This window comes from Sylvia atricapilla, chromosome 8, assembly GCF_009819655.1.
Source record: "Sylvia atricapilla isolate bSylAtr1 chromosome 8, bSylAtr1.pri, whole genome shotgun sequence".
Classification (NCBI taxonomy): domain Eukaryota; kingdom Metazoa; phylum Chordata; class Aves; order Passeriformes; family Sylviidae; genus Sylvia; species Sylvia atricapilla.
The window spans coordinates 14,103,556-14,123,423 of NC_089147.1; the positions used below are offsets into that span (position 1 = coordinate 14,103,556).

Here is a 19,868-nt window from a genome sequence, read left to right on the forward strand (position 1 = left end):
CTGGGGTTAATTCCTCCCACTGGTTTACCTTCAAACCAGCCCAATTTACAAGAAAAAAAAAAAAAAAAAAAACAGGATAAAGAACAATGTTCTGATGCAGCCTAAAAAACAAGTTTTGATTTCAATAAATTCAACTCTGTGCTGAGTGCCTTAGAAAGTTTTGAATTTAGTAAAATATTGTGTGCCTAAGGAACTTCATTAATTTTGGAGCCTGGAAGATCTTACAAATATTAAATGTCTTTTCAGGAACACTTAGTCAGTCTGGATGAGCCAGCCTCAGAAGCTGGACAAGAAGCTCTGCTTAGACAAGAGCAAGCAAAAATCATTCGTTTTGAAAGGCAAGCGGAAGAGTTCCTCAATGCAGTCTTTTACAGAAAAGGTTGGTTTTAATGGGGGGAGGGTGATGTGGGAAATATAGTCTCTCTTGTGGTCTTTCTGCATGCAATGTAAGTGTCAAAGATCTGATGTTCAAATTTTATGTTCAGTATTTTTCAGTCATCTTTTTTATATATATTTATCAAGAATAAAAATTGACTCTCAAGTAATGTAGCAGCAGGGGAAGTGAGTTGTTCTGGGTTGAGCTGCCTCCTATCCCATATATCCATCCCATATCTTGGGGGGTGGAAGAAAAACAGCGGCAAGGGCAGCCGGAGAGCAAAGCGAAGCAAAGCGAAGCGAAGAAGGCAAAAGCAGCTGAGCTAGCTGAAGCAAGAGCTGAAACAGCCAAGCAAGAAAAAAGAGAGAAGGAACTGCAGGCTCCCGCCCAAGAGGGCGGGGTTCAGCTGCGAGACATAACAACATATCCAAGATATGGGATGGATATATGGGATAGGAGGCAGCTCAACCCAGAACATGAGTATAACTGTTTAACCCTAAACCAAATCTCTCTATCAAAACATCAGTGTTTCCACTTCTGGAGAGATGACTCAGTTCTTACCCTGCAGAACTGTTCCCTATAACCAGTGTTTAGGCAAGGCTGTTTGGAAGAAAGGTCAAGTGGCAGTGGTGGTAGTAGGTGGGTAATGTGTTTTAAAAAATATATTTATTTTATTTTGATGGAATATGTACTAATGCAGTTTTTCCTAAAGGTCATCAGTCTTTTCACTATTGGTAATAATTACCCACCCTATTTCCAACAATCTGCATTATAAAATAGTATTGAAATAGTGCTGAGGGGGATATATGAAGAATTCAAAATGTAATCAGCAAAAGAATTGCTGTAGAATATGTTGAGAACATGCAATGCTAGAAAATCACCTGAATACCTTCTAGAGAGTTGTTGCTTAAACGGTGCTCTTAAGGAAGGCACAGAGCTCATTTCACTGTTTTCTACAAAGCTGAGAAACATGAATCCAGAGGTTGCTTCCAAATGCATCCTGAATGAAAGTATGTCTTACTTATCAGTCTAACCCACGTGTGAGAAAATCTGCCAAATCAGTAATTCCAACCTATCTGCTGGGGGACAATGCAAGGCTTCAGTTTAACAAATTAGAAATTGCTGTAGCCGGTCCTGAGCCCTTCCTTCCAGTGACCAAAATATTTAAAGGTGTTTTAAGTAGATAACAGTATCTTAGCCTTTCTTTTATGACTCAAATGAATAAATACAAGCTATACATTATGATGCTTCTATACGTTTTGTAATACATGCAGGATGGTAGGAAGGATAGTTACTGCATTACTACTGATAGTTCAGATAATGCCTTTATTCCAAGGCTTCCTTTTCAAGTTTTCTTTTTTCTTGTGAGGTTAATGTTTCCTTTTGCTTTTGAGTTTATCCCATTTATCTTCAAATCGAGAAGGAATTTAAGAAAACGAAAGTCTAGAGAAAATACAGTTTTTTTCCATATTGCTTTTTTGAGAAAAGAAAGGCCTTGCTATCTTTTCCAAATTGTTTATTAAAGGCTTCATTCCTTTTCCACTAAACTTAAACCTTTATGTATGACATATGTGTGTGTGTCTTTTAGGAAAGTATGCTTTTTAAAAATCATTTGGGCTCCAGTGGCAGGTATTGCAGTGTGCTAATGAAGAGTGTAATAGTCTGTCCATGGCTGGATACCCAGAGTAAAGATAATGAAACATGTCAGATGTCCAAGAATCTTTGAGAATTTTTTTAGATATGCCTTTGTTTTCCTTCCTTGGACAAAGCTGTGCTTGAGTAATAGGAGAGAGTTAGAAACCTGGCAGGAAGTCAGTTCTGAATCCTTAATGCATGATTTTCAAGTTTGCCTGTATTTAGATTTCTTGAAAACTAACTCAGGCTAGTGCCATAAAATCCCAAGGCACTGTCATACCGAAGAGGACACAAAGAATAGCAGAACTCTGACATTCCCTACATTACTCAGAGATGCTGAGCTCTCCTGGCTTCATGCCAGCAATTACTTTTTTTCTTCTTTCCATCCTCACTACAAGTAACATTTGAGATGGGTATTTTGTAGCCCAGGTAGATCAGAGAAAATGCAGACACTCTAAACACTGGCCACACATTCATATACTGAATGTGAAATAGGGAATTAAGAAAATCAGCAAACTTTTTGAACAGGTTTATTGTCCATTAATCTTAGTCCTTTCTCTGAAATTTGTGTCCCTGGCACTCTGACCCAGTAATACTTCCTTCAAATATTCATATTTTTCCAGCCAAAGCAGAGTAGTAGTACTTAGTTGTCTATTACATTTATTTTGTGACAGGACAGGATCTTCTTCTGGTTTAACGAAATCATACCTTTACTTTTTTGATACTGCCCTTTTAAGATTTCAGTACAAAAATATACAAAAGCTGTTAAGGCTTTAAAGCTCAGAGGTACTGCTTTAGACTATTTATAGCTCATAATTTTTGCTGTATTTTTTCTTCTCTGAGAATTTCTGTGTTTTAGTTAATTTTAGTTTTATTTTCTTAAAAAAACCTGGACAGGTGGAGTCAAGATAAATATCTGGTTGATATCCTAGTGATGCTGGACGGGCACCAGCACATATTTTCCACTTGCTTTTGGACAGCTTTAATCCTCGGCATTCAGGCTTTATATTAAGAAGCCTGTAATATGCTAGGTACCTATCCTTCTGCTTGAAAATAGAGTTTTATGACCTGAATTAGTGCATTTATCTTGAACAACGCTAGAAAGTATCATTCTGGGCTGATTCTTTGAAGTTGAAGATTACAAGGATGCGTGGCTGTAGGCATATGTAGTATTTTATTTCTGAATGTGTAAATATGTTCAGATGTAAGCATTTTTGAAATGAACATATGAACATGGAGCACAGTAAAGCCCTGAATCTTCTTTCAGAAAAAACAAGAGCCATAGAGCTCTGCATTCCTGCCAGCCCCACTTGTATATGCTGCAAGCACATGTCAAACAGTTGGGATCTCTGTGATCGTGCCATCAAATTGCCTCCCTCTGGACATCCTTAGAGCCTTTCTATATCATTCAGGAGGTTATAGTGAAGAGATTAGAAAATTAGAAGAAATGCCACCACAGCAGAGGAAAGCCTCCCCACTTTTCCAGGCTGGTGTCCTTGTGGACCATTTGGGAAGCAAGTGAGATTATAAATACACCAAAATTCAAGTTTGGCTCATTTTTTTGTGACTTCTTAAAACTGTAGTATTTAATGCTTAACAACAAGTAAAATCTACAGGATGTTTTAAAGAAAATGGTTACATGTTTACATAAACATCCTGTAAATTTATGGGATTTACAGAAATTTACTGTAATAATGTAGTGGTGACTGTATAAGATCTTAGGTGTAGAAAGCTGTGCTTAACAGAAAGGAATTTGGGCTTGATAAGTATTTAAAGCTCAGTATGGTGTTTCATCCAGAAACAGGCTGCTACTGCTGCTCTTTGATTTGTGGGCAGCTCTGCTCAAACCTTCATGTCAGTCATTTTTACACATAAAATAAAGCTGGTTTGTTGGATTGATGTACTTTTGACAAAAATGGTGGCAAAAGGCAAATCTAACACTGAAAGGTCCTATGGAAGATTTTGATAATGCTTCTAATAGCTCAATTTCAATCGATTACCTTTCAACCTGGGCAATTTTTTTAAAAGAGGTAGTAAACACTTCCCTATTCTCTCTTGAGAGCTGCTTTTAAAGATTTATTTGGTCTTCTGCTGTACAGTTTTTTCCCTGAATGTTTCTTCAGTAATAGAAAATCAAACCTTTTGAGCTGTTTCTGGAATAATGGTGTGGTTGTCTTTATTTTGGGGTTTTTTGTGGGTATTATGGGTGGTTGGTGTTTGTCGTTGTTTTGGTTTTTGGGGTGAGGGTTTGTTTGTTTAATAAAGCCAAAACTGATTTGGCCAGAAAACACAGTGTTTCAAGTGAAGTGGCAGGGCTTGGCTTTTGTGATTTAGGAGTTAGAGATTTACTTTTGCATCACAAATTACTACTGGTCTAAACCAGTGATTTTTGTCAATAAATTTTTGGGCTGCCCACATGCCCAGATACCTTTCTATTTATATACTATTTTGTATAAATAAATTGGAATGCCTACTTGTTCTATTTCATATCCATTACTAATAGATTTAGCAGCTCTTCTAGAAATAGAATCACTTGTCATGTGACACATCTTGGGGTTTTGTGTATATGCAAGGCCTTTGGGTAATTCCCGATCCTGCGTTGATTACAATGGTAGAAATATGAAAACGAATAGATAGAATGAGATGGAAGACACTTGAACATTTGATCTTCATGTGAATAATTTTAAATTATCAGAATTATAGGGCTTTATTTCTCAGTAAACTTATAGGGGACTGCTGCAACTTTATGCACCATTTTACCCTTCTGTAGCTGCAGGTAAGTTAAGCAATTCTTCTACTGTATAACCTGTTCAGTATTTTTGGATGAGCTGCATTACTTGGCACTTTAGCTCTCCTGTCCATTTCCACACCTCTTAAAGGTATGGTTGAATATATCTATATTTTAAAACAAAATATGAGATTGTGTATTTCTTTTAGCAAAGTGTTATTTTGGGAAGGCTGTACCACAATTAGCAATTGTTCTTATTCAGGTATTCTAAGACTAAAGACTACATTTTCTGCACAAACTATTTTATCTTTGACTTTTTTTCCCCTAGATTTCTTTTTTGTAAATAAACAATGACTTAATATAAAAGCTGTTTTACTTAAAGTGCTTCCTTAAAAGAAATCTCTAATATTTGCAGACAGTCCTAGGGTCTCTGACCCCAATATTCCCCTAGTGGCCCGTGAGATCATGCAGCGAATGATCCGACAGTTTGCTGCTGAATATACCTCAAAAAATAGCTCTACTCAGGACTCCAGCCAGCCCAATAGCACAAAGAACCAAAGCCTGCTGAAAGCATCTCTGGTCACCTCCTCTCCCACGGCTGCAACTGCTCAGAACCCTGTGCTCAGCAAACTGCTCATGGCTGACCAAGACTCACCTCTGGACCTTACTGTCAGAAAGTCTCAGTCAGAACCTAGTGAACAAGGTAGGACTCTTACCAGTGTCTTGCATCCTGTGGCAATCTATTAATGGCATTCTTGTTGCAGAACCAGACAATTAGAAGGCTGCACTTTCACATAAAATGTAAAAGCAGTAGATGTTTTTACAATAAAATAATGACTAGTTCAATGTGGCAGGGAAAGAAAAGACTTCTTGAAAGAATGTAGACCTGTAGATAGGAGAGATTCTTCTGAAGAAGGGCAAAGGGGATGGACATGCTCTAGACTCCGAGGATGAATATGCTGTTTCTACTGGGAGCAGCAAGAAACAGTCTGCCAAAATAGACTGTGTGCTTGCTGATAAGAGAAGTTCATGTGGTCATGAAAATCATAATGTTGTCTCTTCTCTGAAGATTAGTGCACAGTCTGACTGAAAGGCTGATTTATTTTCTTTCTGGTCATGGTGCGAGAGGAGTATCTGTTAAAAGTCTGTGAGAAATTGCTTTGTGAAGGCTATAAAGAAGGCTATAAAAATGAACCCATGAACTGCACTAAACTTCTAGGTTTGTGCATTTGGAAGAAATGTCTCTTTTCTACCTTAAAAATAGACTTGTTCTGCAGAGCACAGATTGAATAACTTGTAACAGTGTTTCAGAGCTTATTTTAATTCAAAAATCTTGCTTTCCATCAAAAATGCCTTTTTTTAAAAAAAGCAAATTCTATGAGTGATACGGTAAATGAACTTTTCTGAAACTATTGAATCCTGAGTGTATTGTACTGATTAAAATTAGACCCTTTACCCTTCTTCAGAAAAAATGTTAGTGCTTGAAGTCACAGTAGGCTGTCCATCTGCAAATAGGGAAAAAAAAAAAAAAGAAGTCAAAAGCTTTTTCTAGCTAGGAGAGAAGAATAGGTATCCCTTTATTCTTTTAAACTTGGTTTATGAAGCTTTTTGTGTACAGGTTAATTTTTCGTGTCCGGTAATATGCAGCTTGGACATCTGGACACATACTATACTTACAGCTTTACTGAAAGCTGTCATTGGACTTCAGTTACAAACTGCAGTGAGAGGTTGAATAGTGTCTTTCTTGAAATGTGGACCTGTACAGTTAACAGATAGGCATTTGTTTCCAGCTATCTTTATTGTAAATGGATTTTTTGAGTGTATTTTGCATGTATGTTTATAAATGTTAAACTGTTCTCATTGTTAAACTTTTTGCTGAAAGAAAGAGGGAGAGAATCAGTTTTGCTTGGTTCGTTTTTAATTAGAGGATGGTATGGTGAAGAAAAAAGCATGTACACGAATTGTTCTTTAGCTACCATGTGATGAAAAAAGCTGTAAGATAACGTATAATGTTCATAACACTTGTTATGAAAGTAGAACATGTGCATGTTGACTTACACAGTAATCTGTTTGCTGATGTAAATTTTTTCCCAATTTACATTTAATGTAATTGGAAAGAGATTTTGCCAAACTTGTTAATGAGAGATTTCAGAGGCTGTCATGAAAGATTGCTAGTGCTGCTTTGTGCTATATTTTGTTCTAGTGGGTTGAGGGGAACCCAGCTTAGCTGTAAGCTTTTCCCTGGAGTGTGAGGTTGGCAGTGCTTCACCTCGGGGGCTTCTGGGTCATACTGACCCTTATGAGGGAAGAAACGTGGATGCAAGTGCCTCCAGCAGCTGCCCGTGCTGTCCAGCCTCTTGAAAAGAAGGAAAGACTTGATCCAGTCTGTGCCTCTTGTGCCTGCATAAGTGTCATTCAAAAAGAAAATTTAATTTTCTGCTTGCTTAAGTTTGGGTTATGGTGTGTTCCCAAATGCAGTGGGTGGAACAGCTTTCCATAAGTTAATTCTAGTTCACTGTTTATCATGTTTTTTCTCCATATGTCAAATGAGAACTTTAAGCAATCTGAAAGCCGTCTTACATTGTTCTTGTATTGGGTGGTGTTCACTTGATTAGATGGAATGAGTGAGGAGCTCTGATGTATCTTAAGTTCACTTTGCCAACAGGTTTCATTTATCTTTGCCTCATAAATTCCTCCTTTCAAAGTTTCCAGGAACTTCAGATGGCTGGGCTGCTTCAATGACAATGTTGCCCTTACTAAAATAACAAGGATTTCAAGCTGCTTCAGTGTAGCAGGAGCAAGGCTTTTCTGGTGAAACATGCTCCCTTTTCTGGTGCCTATAAATGCAGAGTTTACCTAAGGGTTTGCAGGGGAGCATGAGGAAGTGCTATTAGTGAAAGTGGAAGAAGCAGTCTAACAGGAAAACCATTCTGACATATGGGTGAGAGGGAATAAAACGACACAACAGAGGAGAAAAGCAGCACCTTTTCCAGTAGGGGTCCATTGGAGACATGAAAAAAGATGAAGCTGGCTGCTATGTGAGAAGGAGTCTCACATCTGTATGTGTGTTCATTTAATTTCCAATATGAAATTCTCAGTGAATTTTCCTACAAGAGATTTGGATTAAAAAAAAATAAATCTGAATACTGGCTTGCAGCCTCCCTTTAAGGTGGGAATATCTCAGGTTGACAAATCTTGAAGATTGTCTCAATTCTGGACCACTGAGAAGTAGTTATGTGATAGGCTCTGTTGTATCCAGCACTGTCACTTGTAGGTAATTTGTTATGCTATATCTCTTGTAACAGATACACTTTTAATTTTGTTAAGTTTTATTGTGATTTCTGAAGACTGTATTGAAGTCACATGTAAACCATATTGCAAAGAAAATCCAAGCCTTATTTTATTTAAAAATACAATAAAGCAAAAAATGTTGTCTGCTAAAAATGACTTCAACTCAAAAGACTTACTACTTTGTCTTTTCAGCTGAAGACAAGATCAGCATGACTGATCTTGCTTCTTCAAACACTGAAGTCATTCTTTTGTCTCTACAGACGGTGTGCTTGATTTATCCACGAAGAAGAGTCCTTGTGCTGGCAGCACCTCTCTGAGTCACTCTCCAGGATGCTCCAGTACTTCAGGAAATGGGTAAGAGAAAGCAACTTACTATGACCTTTTAAAAGTTTTTTACTGAAAATATGTGCTTAGCTCCTGTTAATTTTAACTTTCTTTTGGTGTTAACCCTTTGGAGTAATGTGTGTTCAACTTGCACCTTTGGGAAATACCTTCACCCCACCTGCCAAATAAGAGTTGTTGCCAACTGAGACAGGTTTAACATGCAGTTAAGATTCTAATATCTGTTATTTTGGCCAATTTGGTACTTAGCCAGAGATCTTTCCATTACCTGTTTCTTGGGTTTAGTGATAGGTGATTTCTGTGGAGATGCAAGTTCATTTAAATGCATGAAGAGTCTTCAAGTCTTTGCAGTATATTTAGACTTCATTTTACTTAGGACAAAGTTAGCTAACAGGAAAGTTTATTTTAGAGGTAACAATGATTTGGATGATAAAACATGCTGAGTTAGATTTAAATCACTGCGTGAATATTTCCTAGCATAAACCACAACTTAGAAAAGGACATGAGGCAGGGAGTCTGGTAGTTTAGAAAACTTTAAATGTAACTTTGGATTTGAAATTGTTCTGTAGTACTGAGCAAGTTTTTTTGTTTGTTTGTTTTGTTTTAATAATCACAAAGTGTGTGGTATCCTACTCTTACTCTTAATCAGTTCAAGGTGTGAAATCCTGTTAAATAAAAAAAAAAATCTTTAGGTTTCATATTTCTAATGGTTACTATTTGCATACATTTAGAAACCCTTTACTCCCCAGTCAGGATTCTGGTGGAGAGGCTGACTGGGACTAAGAGGGGGTTTGGATGTTGATTATCTTGAAGCTACTGTGAACGAATAATTTTTTATTGAAGTACAGAAATAGTATATGGTTTAAAGTGCTATTTAATTGCTGGATTTAGCTTTATTATAGCCTTTGAAAAAATTGAAAATCTCAACTAGCAACCCTCTTCCACCACCGGTCCCATGTACCGGTAACAGCTGACTGAATTTTTGCATTTCTCTTTGGAAAAGTATTACTATCTCAGATTTCTCCTTTCAAGATTACTTTTCTGTGTATTATTTCTTTTAATAAAATACTTCAATCCTTTTTTAAAACATAGTCTTAATACTTTTTACAATTCTTTAGCATAAACCTTCCCCAGCAACATTTCTCTTTTAATTCTGAAAGGTTATTTCCATCTTTATTTTCCTAGGAAGGCAGCAGAAGCCACTGAGGCTCTGTACTGTTTGTTCCCTTGTTTGTGAATCAAGTGAGGGCCAAAGTCCAACACACAGGGATGGCAGGGCCAGCATCTGGCACTGTCCTGGTCAGTCCTGTGGGTCCGGAGGGGATGTGGCATACTGGCACCTGTGGTTACTTGTACAGGTGTGTGGTATAGGAGGCTGGCTGCAGTTTGTTTAGCATCACTAAGTTGGGTGTAATCCTCTATTAGCTGCCAGTATGACTTTTATTTAAGTTTGGAATCACTGGTGCACATTGTGATGCTGATACATGCTGTAGAAGGGGTGGAGAATGCACATTGTCTGAGAGGGTTCTCTGGAACTGCAAACTTTGATCCATTTCTCTGGATTTTTTTCTGAATCCTTGTTGACTTTTGTTGTGGACATCCTATGGCTTGTTGCATCCTGGGGAGAAGTGAACAGCATGTGTATCAAGCACTGCGTGTGTTATATGCCAAGTTCTTTCAGTGGATGTCTTTTCTCTAAAGACTTTTTGTAATCCCAGTGTGATGTTAAAAATAATAACATAGCTTTTCAGTACTATGTATCCTATCCTTAAATAATGCTGACTTAGCCAGAGGCCTTTACACCAGTTTAGTGTCCCAGAGTATTAAAATAGATTCTCTTTGTTAATTTGTATGCTGAACATGGAGAAATTTGGAGGTGGATTTTGAAACCAATGTGACTTAATAACTACAGGGGGCTAAGCAATCAAAGCATTAAAATAGATGTGATTCTCTGCAGCAGCAGTACTTAATTTCATAGAAAGAACACTTGTGATGAAAGGGAAATGGTAAAAATACATACTGCTTTTTTTTTTTTTTTTTTTTTTTGGGTAACCCTTGATCTGGATGACAGTTGGAGCTTAGATCTTCCTTTTCCTAGCCATGCTTTATATCAAATGAGATTCAGGGCTGTGTATATATGCAATTAGTTGTTAAGAGAGCCATTTGGTAAGTCTGGTGTAATGCAGCGTTTTTCTTTGTGATCTGCGGTATCCCAGCTTTCATATTTGGTGCTTAATGAAAGTCAGGCAAATACCTTTGAGGCCTGCTAAGCTTTTTCTTTTATCCTGAGCAGCAATTCTTCAATATGATGTAAGCAAACACTATGCAGGGTTTCCACCTATGTGTAGATACTGCAGGTGGCAGTCATATTTGCATGTTGAATATGTTGCACTTTGGCTTACTCTTTTATTACTGTGCTTGTTTAGTGGTAACGTCACACCAGTAACACAGTTGTGTGTAGATCTATGGCGATTGATTACTACTTTGTAATTAAGGTGCTATTTTCAGACGCTTGCGCGAAGTCTTTTCTACTCCGAGAATTTGTGAACCCAACCAGAGACCAGCCAGCAGGTTTCATTTTTCTTTGCCCAAAAAGCTTCTCTTTTTTTGCGAACAAGTTTTAAAACTGACTGATGCTGAGACTTAAAAAAAAAAAAAAAATTAAAGTAATAAAAAAAAATTTAGAGAAAAATAAATAACACAAAAAGTGATGTTACCCAAGCAAGGCCTTCTAATAAAGGAGTGGCCCCCTCACCCATCCCTCCCTACCTGTGCAAGTCCTGCTCACATCAGTTTCCTTCCATCCAATTAGGCGACCTGGGAGACCCAGCCAGCACCATCCGGAGGGACTACAGAGTGGTGATGGGGTACCTCCAAGAAGCTTGCAGGATGGAACCAGGGAAGGTTATGGCCACTCCACATCTCTTAAAGTACCACTGGCTCGATCACTCCAGATTAGTGAAGAACTGCTGAGCAGAAACCAGTTTTCTACAGCTGCCAGCCATGGGCCATCTGGACTACAGAATCATGGACAGCACTTAATATTATCCAGGGAGGCTTCTTGGGCAAAACCACACTACGAATTCAATTTCAGCCGCATGAAATTCAGGGGAAATGGTGCACTCAGCAACATCAGTGACCTTCCTTTTCTTACAGAAAACTCTGCCTTTCAAAAAATGGCACTTCAAACTAAACAGGATGGGAAAAAGGACGTGAGCCATTCATCTCCTGTGGATTTAAAGATACCACAAGTTCGAGGCATGGACCTTTCATGGGAGTCCCGCACTGGTGACCAGTACAGCTATAGCTCTTTGGTAATGGGTTCACAAACGGAGAGCGCGCTTAGCAAAAAGTTAAGGGCTATCCTTCCAAAACAAAATAGGAGAAGTTTGCTGGATGCTGGACCAGATTCCTGGGGCTCAGATGCTGAGCAGTCTACCTCTGGACAGCCATATCCCACCTCAGATCAAGAGGGAGATCCTGGCTCCAAGCAACCTAGGAAGAAAAGAGGGAGATACAGACAGTACAACAGCGAGATACTGGAGGAAGCAATCTCTGTGGTTATGAGCGGGAAAATGAGTGTTTCCAAAGCTCAGAGTATTTATGGGATCCCCCACAGTACACTGGAGTACAAAGTTAAAGAGAGGCTGGGCACTTTGAAAAACCCTCCAAAGAAAAAAATGAAATTAATGAGGTCGGAGGGGCAGGATGTTTCAGTAAAGATTGAATTAGATCCCCAGGGAGAAGCAGCACAAAGTGCGAATGAATTGAAGGATGAATAGGGATGGTGTAGAGTGCCAATTACTTTGCAAACTGGGTGAGCACTACTGCATAGTTCAACCATCACTGAGCGCACCTGAGTCTCCTGTTTACTGCAATGCTCTTTCCTTTGCAGTTTAGCATAGACTTATGTGAACACAGGTGAAAGATGTGCTCTGAATGTCACATTTGTAAATTTTTCTAGCCTGGTATGGTGCAGTTTCCCTCCTTCACCTGCCCACTGCCCTCTTTCTTTTTTTTTTTTTTTTTTTTTTTTTTTTTGCCTTTTGCATGTTTCTCTGTAATAGAGAATTGAGTTACCTCACAAAGAATGCAGATCTGTAGAAGTGGACATCTTGCCTGTAGAGCCTGCCTGAACTTCTGATGTTGGATTTTTCATATCTGCCTTTATAGAAATAAGTCCACTTTGTTAAACTGACACTCGCCTAAAACCAGGCAGTTTTCAAATGGAAATCAGACTGTCATTCTTCAAAAATGTTTCAGAAATCTTTTTTCTCCCTCTTATTTTTGTTGATCCAGTTGATTGAAAGATTTGAGCTAAATCAAATTATTTAGGAATGGTACCTTTCTTGGACTCAGATTTGTCAACTAGGTAGATAATCAATTGGGTCTAATTAGGCTCTCCACTGTTTTGTTTCTAAATTAACCGTACTTACCATTTGCTGTCTGCTTAGTGCTCACCCGGAGGGGAGGGGAGGGAAAACTTACATACACTACCTTCAGAAAATGTCAGTTAATTATTTATAACACTACCTTCGCTGTAATTTTATTTGGTGTTTTTGAAGGGTGATATTTAGACTCACCTGCTTAAGGATGTAGCCTTATCTCATGGAAGACAAGCTTCTCACAGTCAGGAGCAGTCAGGGTACACTAAATGATGTATTAGGGTATGCCTCATTATACCAGAACTATGGTTCTTTGTGACCTTTTCACTTTCTACAGACTTGATTCTGAGTTTACTAAACTATGTGGTCCCAACAGTTAGTTTAAATTACTCCAATCCAGGGATGGGGGATTTGTGTAACAAACTACTGTGATACTGGGGGAAAAAAAAAAAAAAAAAAGAAAAAAAAAAAAAGGAAAAAAAATAGCCCACAAAATGGTGATCTCGAACGTTACAACCTCAGTAGTCTGCCCAAATATCCACATTAGTGAAGGAGCTTGTTAATGTTCAGGGAAGAAGTAAAACACTGGTAGCCTGATCTAATTCAGGCTCTGCATCATATCTATCTGTAATACTGTCAGGGTCGAACACTCAATGAATGGGTGTTTCCTTTTTAAATATTACAGTTGCCAGTAGCAGGAATTTATTTAAGTCCTGCTTTTTTGTTGTTGTTTTTATTTAATCTATTTTGATAGTGGTTTAGCACATGCTAGAATAAGCATTTAAACACCATAAAAAAAGCACTCCGTAAACCACAAATCTGGGGTTTTTTTTCAATATGGTGATATCTTAATGATTATATGGAGATCCAGGATAAGTTTTGTACTGAACTTTTATCTTTGATACTTTTCTGCGGGAGTGGTCAGTAACCAAGTGGAGCTTACTGGATTTACCACAACATGACCAAATCGTAATTGCTGGTTCTTCAGGTAGAAGCAATTTGGTCTTAATCTGTGCAAAAGGTAGATAGAATTACCATTTTTTTCCCCATTTGCACAACCAAAAGAAACATTGGATTTTTTGTGTGAGAGCATTAAGTGATGTCAGTGAAAGTTGTTTCTCAAAGTTCATGGGAGGGTGGCCTAGGTAGCCCTAGGGATGCTGAATGACTTCTGGAACAAGTGATTCTATTAGCCTCTCCCCCTCCCCAGCAACTTCATATTTTCAAAGGTTAGGCACACCATTGCTGTTGTTTTAAATATGCACTGCTCATTCTTGGAATGGACTGGGCATTTGGTCCCAAGTATATTTTATTTTTGTTTACTTAATATATTTTAGTCCTCAAAATTCTGGTTCCTTGTAGCTTTCTAGTTGTCATCTTGGCATTTAAAGCAGTTCAAGCTCAGTAGCAGTATATAAACTCTGCAATATGCTCCAGTTTAGCTGGTGATTGCAATAAAGGTGCAGGTTAAGGTGTGGTTTCATCTGCTGTTGGAGGTTATGGTAGAAAGTTTGTTGCAAGTTTAAAAAAAAAGTAACACGGTTTTACTCTTGAGAGAGGTTTAACCTTTTGCAGCTGTCCTTATTTAAGAAAAATGAGTTGAGTTTTCTAAAACTTGTCACTGTAGTGTAAGTGGAGTGCTCATTTTACTAACCTAAATATTTTGTATGTGTATGTTTAAGTGGGTGACAATCGTGCAGCAGAAGAATGGTGTGCCTACCCTTTAATGCTGCAGTTTTAAAAGAGAATTTGTCTTGTCATTTCAGACTGTAGGCTAAGAATTGTAAATAGATAGTGAGAAGTTGAGTACTCTTAATTTGCTTTGGTTAGAAAGTGGATTTTAAAAAAAAATACAACAACAAACCAAACACGTAACTTTCTCAGTTTAAATGTCCTGAGACCTGAAGATTGTAATACTCATAACTGCAAAGCTTTTAAACACAACACTTGATCTGTGATAACTTAATATTCAGGTAATCTTTCTTTTTCGAGAAGCTTTTGAACAACCATATTTCCTCCAAAGGTCTCTGTTTAAAAAGGAAAAAAAAGAAAAAATGTAGATTATTTTTTAAGCACTAATTGCATTACATTGGTAACTGCAATATGAAATAGCCATTATTGTTTTGTGAAGCATGGTTGAGATTAGTTAGTGGTCCCTTTTTAAAATTTCATGAGCCTCTCAAAAAATAAAAACAAATTTAAAAAAAAGCTGCTGAATATTCAAAAGATATATATTTTACCTTATTGTAGGTTTTGTAAATTTAGTCTGTAATATTCAGGTGCACCTTTTAATGTTACTTTTTTGTTTCAAAGTCCCATCTAATGTATTTTCTCTGAGGTGATTCATCACTTAAGACTAGTATCACTCTAAGTGCTGCAATGATCACTAAGATTTTGTTTCATTTTTCACTACATATTTTTTGCAGGTGCTTTCAGTGTAGCTAACTAGTAGTATTTGGGATCATTTTAAATATATGATTGGAAATAATGTTTGTCCATTAGCATGCTTAATTTTCTGCTGACCAGCAGTTTGCATGGCCAAAATCCCTGGTTGACCATATTTTGGTGTGGGAAGGTGTGGTTCACTGCGGTCTTTGTAACAAAAGCCTTGTTTCTCATCTTATTTCTGGTAAGTGGATGCTTATGTTACTTGGATCATTTGGACAGGAGAAAGATATATTTTTTTTTTTAAGTCTTCTCCTGCTGCTCTTCTGAGATCGCATTAATGTGTAACATAGACAAACTGCAACCCTGTAAAAATCAAAACGTTGTAGGAGGAGACCTTTCAGGTATTTTTCGTCACTAGTTTTCTCTTATTCCCGAGAATGTCCATCCGATGTAGTTATTGGACTTAACAGTATTGTTGTGTACTACTGTTGATGTAGCTGAAAAAGCCTGACAGCAAGAAACTGTGAATTATATTTGTGGCAGTCTCTGAAAACTAGTTTTTCAGTCCAAGTACCATGAAGGAGAATCCCCCTCCCCTACCCCATCCTAGAAAAGTAATTTTATATTTTGTGTGTATAAAGTTTTAAGAATCGAAGTTTCATATTGTACTGAAGTTTAGGTGTCGCTTGGTAAATCTTTGCTGCAGCATATAATTGAAGATGAGTAAGGCTTAGTGTGGTAGGGGTCCTGGTGTGGAGTTAATTATCGTACAGTTCTGGTGAGAAAGCCCAACATGTATGAAATGTGTCCTTTTTTTTTTTTTTTTTCTTTTGGATTTGTAAGATGTAAAAGTGCTTTTTTAGAACTCTGACCTATTACAAACTATTACCTCACTTTCAGCCAGCTGGATCCTCATTCCACAGTGTTGTAGGCATTATTGTGGCTGTAATGCTTGAGTACAGCTATAGAGTTCAACGTTTCCAGTTAGATATTGTAGGGACACGTTTCTGGACTCGTTTTTATTTCTGTCTAAAGATAATTTATTTTCCAGTCATTCCCTGATTTTGTTTTCTAAAGGTTTAAGACAATTTCCTTTAGAATTTCTCTTTTTTCCTATGTTGCACAGGAGAAGTTGCTGCATAAGCAATACAGGTATGCCTTTGCTTTTTTTTTTTTTTTTTTTTTTTGGTTGCAGAACTCATAGCTTGATGCTTGCATTACCAACCCTACTGCTAGACCTGAATTCAAACTCTGAGCTTTTTTGGCAATTGGAGAAAAAATTAGTTTTGGCAGTGCAGGGGTACAGATAGGGTAATGCCTCTAGTAAGGGAACACATTCAGTTTCTGTGTTCTCTGGAAACTCCTGCACACCTTTTTTGTAGAACTTTCCACAGCTGGAGGATATTCCTAAACATGGGAGGTAACTGCAATTGTGTTTAGAGTGGATAAGAGCAGACTGGGAATAGCCTGTGCTTTGTCTTGTGGCAGGCCAACATTTGCATCTAAATATTTCATTAATGAGTACATTGCCTTTCCGTGGAAATTCATGGGAGCTGGCAAAGTGATTCAGGGGCTTTAGGGTTGAGTAAGCTTTGTGAAACAACTTTTTAGTTCTGATTGAATTGCTTTTTGTATCATCTGCAACGATTGTTATACCGGCAAAACTGGAGTTGCCATGTGTTTCTTTCCAGTTTACTTTCACATAATGCTCTTAAGATATCCTTGAGTCTTAGGAGAACACAGTGTCCAAGGAGTGAAGGGAGCACTCTGCTGTTCCCTTTTTTCTCAAAAACAGTGTGGCTGCATCTGTAATATAAAGACCTCTTTCTTCAGTGAAGACAAAATTTGAACTCTTCAGTATAAGAATGAATACTCTTAATGCAGTCCAAAATCTTACGAAGGCAAAATTATTAACCTTACTGAAAGATTTGTCACAATATTTTAAATAGCTTAAATTCTCTGCCAAATGTTAGAAGTAGGATGGGAAGGGTTGCTTCCCTCATTTTCATGAGGATCAGAAACCTCTAGGTATTCCCCGCAAATGTTTCAGAAATTAAATGTAATTTCAGTCTAGGTCAATGTTGCTTTTTCTTGGCATCAGTACATAATGTTGGCTAATATTGTTTTAGAAAGCTGTAAGAAAATAATTTTGAAACTTGTTTAGTACTATAAAGGTTTCTACTTGATCTTGATTATATTGAAAATTCAGTAATTGGAACCTTCAGAAACCTGAAAATCTGCATTGCTAGTTGTATGCAGTTCTGATGGATGTAGCAGATAAAGTAGCCACTATAGTAACTCATTTCAGATTATCCAGTGTGTAAACACAATGCACTGTGATGACCACTAGGCAGAGAGGTATTACAAACTCAAAATGATCTGTAGATCCACTTCATGTATACCAGAAAAAGCTGTTAAGTACTTAGAGCATTCTAGTGTCCATCTCTCTCTCTCCTGTTCTTTCTTTGATTGGGGCCTAGTCTCTAAAAACCAGTATTACAGCAGCAGTTTTGGACCTCGTGTCCTACTGAATTATGCCTATATTCAGGTATTGTCATAAAAACCTTCATATTAAGAGGGCTTTATTTAATCCTCACAAAAATCTCTTAGCCCAGTTGCAAAATCAGTTTTCCTGGGTGATGTACTAGGAAGGAGGATTTTTTTTTTCAGCTTGTCCAGGGCATTTAATTTACCTTCTTAAAAATAAACATCCCCACCTGTGCCCCTGTGCTTGTCTCTACTGAATTGATAAGTATAATTTAGGAGGACTCAAGATTATAACCACCTTACAGAGCAGGGATTAGGACAAAGGCTTCATTCTGACTGGTGCAGGAAAAGTTAACATCAAAAACAATTCTCTCATCATCACTTATCACAGTTTATCTTAATATTATTTTCTTATATAGAAATAATGAGGATACTACTAGAGCTACTTAAACAGTTTATCAATTACTTGGTGCTACATTTCTCAAGTAGTTTTGCAGATAATACTTTTTATGCCTGCGTGAAAGCATGTAAACTTTTACTGTCACTACAAAAAGCACTTGTCTGACCTATTCTAAAGTACCAGAAAAGGGATAAATAACTGCAGCACTTTTTCTGTTACAATGCCAGAGTCTTAATTAAATCTGGTCTTCAGGTTATGAGATACTTCAAATATACAAACTAGGATCACTAACAGCTTGTCAGGTCAGATCACAAGGTCTCTTGGGATACTAATTTGTCTTTTAAAGACTAGTTAACAAAGTATTCTAAAGTTCAGGCAGGGGATGTATATATACATGCCTGGTATTTTTAACTGATCATTTCAGTAGGCCATTTCAGGGCTTAACATTGGGAATCTGGGATGATGGGTAGGGAAAGGAAGTTTCCCAAACTGAAAAAAAAAACATTTTGGACCATTGTTTAATGTTCATTTTGAAAACTATATCACAAAAAAAATGGGTAGGGATTCTTTCTCCCTTATGCCTTCAGGGAATGAGTAGTATTTAGAATCTCTGGCTGAAATTCAAGCCTTTTTACCATGTAAATTTTTAATATAAACTCATTGACATGCTTTTTACATCTGAGGACTGAAAATGGATCTTAATGTTTAAGTTGTGGAATGGTATATTTCTTAAATGAAGGGGGAACATTTAAAAAAATAGATTAGAATACCAGCATTAGTGAGCTTAAGGAATTTTAGTATGTAATAGCAAAGTATAGCAAAGTATTTGATTAAAAAATTAATCTTGAATTGCTAGTCTGTAACTAGGTGCATTCTAATTTAGCAGGTGAATATTCTTTACTTATCGATATATGATGGGCTTTTTGCAAATAGAAACCTTTATCTGAGTCCCATGTGTTGCTTGTACTGATGGGATGTATGCTTACAGCAGCTTACTGCTGCTTTAAAATGTATAAAATGTTTTGAGTGTTTGCTCATAACTCTTTTTAACCTCCACTTGTTAAATTGTCAGACATTGGTATTTTATCAGTCCGCAATGTAAGTTTAAACTAATGTTCTTAGGAATCCAACTTGTACACACACTGTTTAAAAACCCTCAGGGACAGTTTACACACTATCCTCACTCAATTCAGGTACTTGTACTCTCTTCTTAAACCTAGCAGTGACTTGTATTTTGTTTTGCTTTTCTTTTGACGTGCTGATAGCACATCCTTGATGAATGTCAACTTAAAACTCAGTTCAGGTATCCAGGTATAACTCAGCCAAACGGATTTTAAAGCTGCATATTTACTCTCCAGCACACAGTGCCTCAGACACTTATAGTGGCATTCTGTATATTCAGTTATTACTACTGAGCAGATCGCGTGGGGGTTCCTGGTATGTATTGTAAGAAATTCCTATGTATATTATATAATATGTATTATATTATATACATATATAGTATATATGTTATCATAAACTTATATATTTTAAAATGCCACTACTAGCCAGCGCAGCTAAAAATTAAATACATTCCCAGCTGCTTCTGTAAACAGCAGAGGCAGCTTCTTAACGTGGCTCTTGCTTCTCTCTCACCATAACTACTTCTAACCTCAAGCACGGGTCCTTGGCTGTCTGACCTCTACACTCTAGTTATGCAATGTCCTTAGAGAATTCTGTGCACTGGCCACTGTGATGGAAACCAATGGGCCGGGAGTGCTTTGAGTTTATTAGTAATTGTTCTGCCAAAGTTGGTGTTTGTATGACAAGCATGTAAACCTGTCAGATAATCAGCAG

The 19,868-nt window shown here is 37.4% G+C and overlaps 1 protein-coding gene across 3 annotated transcripts in view; it reads left to right on the plus strand.

Annotated features, from left to right (window-relative positions):
- Positions 1-19,868, plus strand: part of LCOR (ligand dependent nuclear receptor corepressor) — a 59,738-nt gene that overhangs the window by 15,384 nt on the left and 24,486 nt on the right. The window contains exons 4-7 of one of the 3 annotated variants that reach the window (XM_066323709.1): positions 247-379; positions 5,155-5,442; positions 8,291-8,384; positions 11,185-13,195. In XM_066323709.1, the coding sequence (XP_066179806.1) occupies positions 5,205-5,442; positions 8,291-8,384; positions 11,185-12,154 (1,302 nt within the window). In that variant the 5' untranslated portion in view covers positions 247-379; positions 5,155-5,204 and the 3' untranslated portion in view covers positions 12,155-13,195. Of the gene's footprint in view, positions 1-246; positions 380-5,059; positions 5,443-8,290; positions 8,385-11,184; positions 13,196-19,868 lie in introns of those variants that run through there. The other 2 variants (XM_066323706.1, XM_066323707.1) reach the window with 2 other exon arrangements.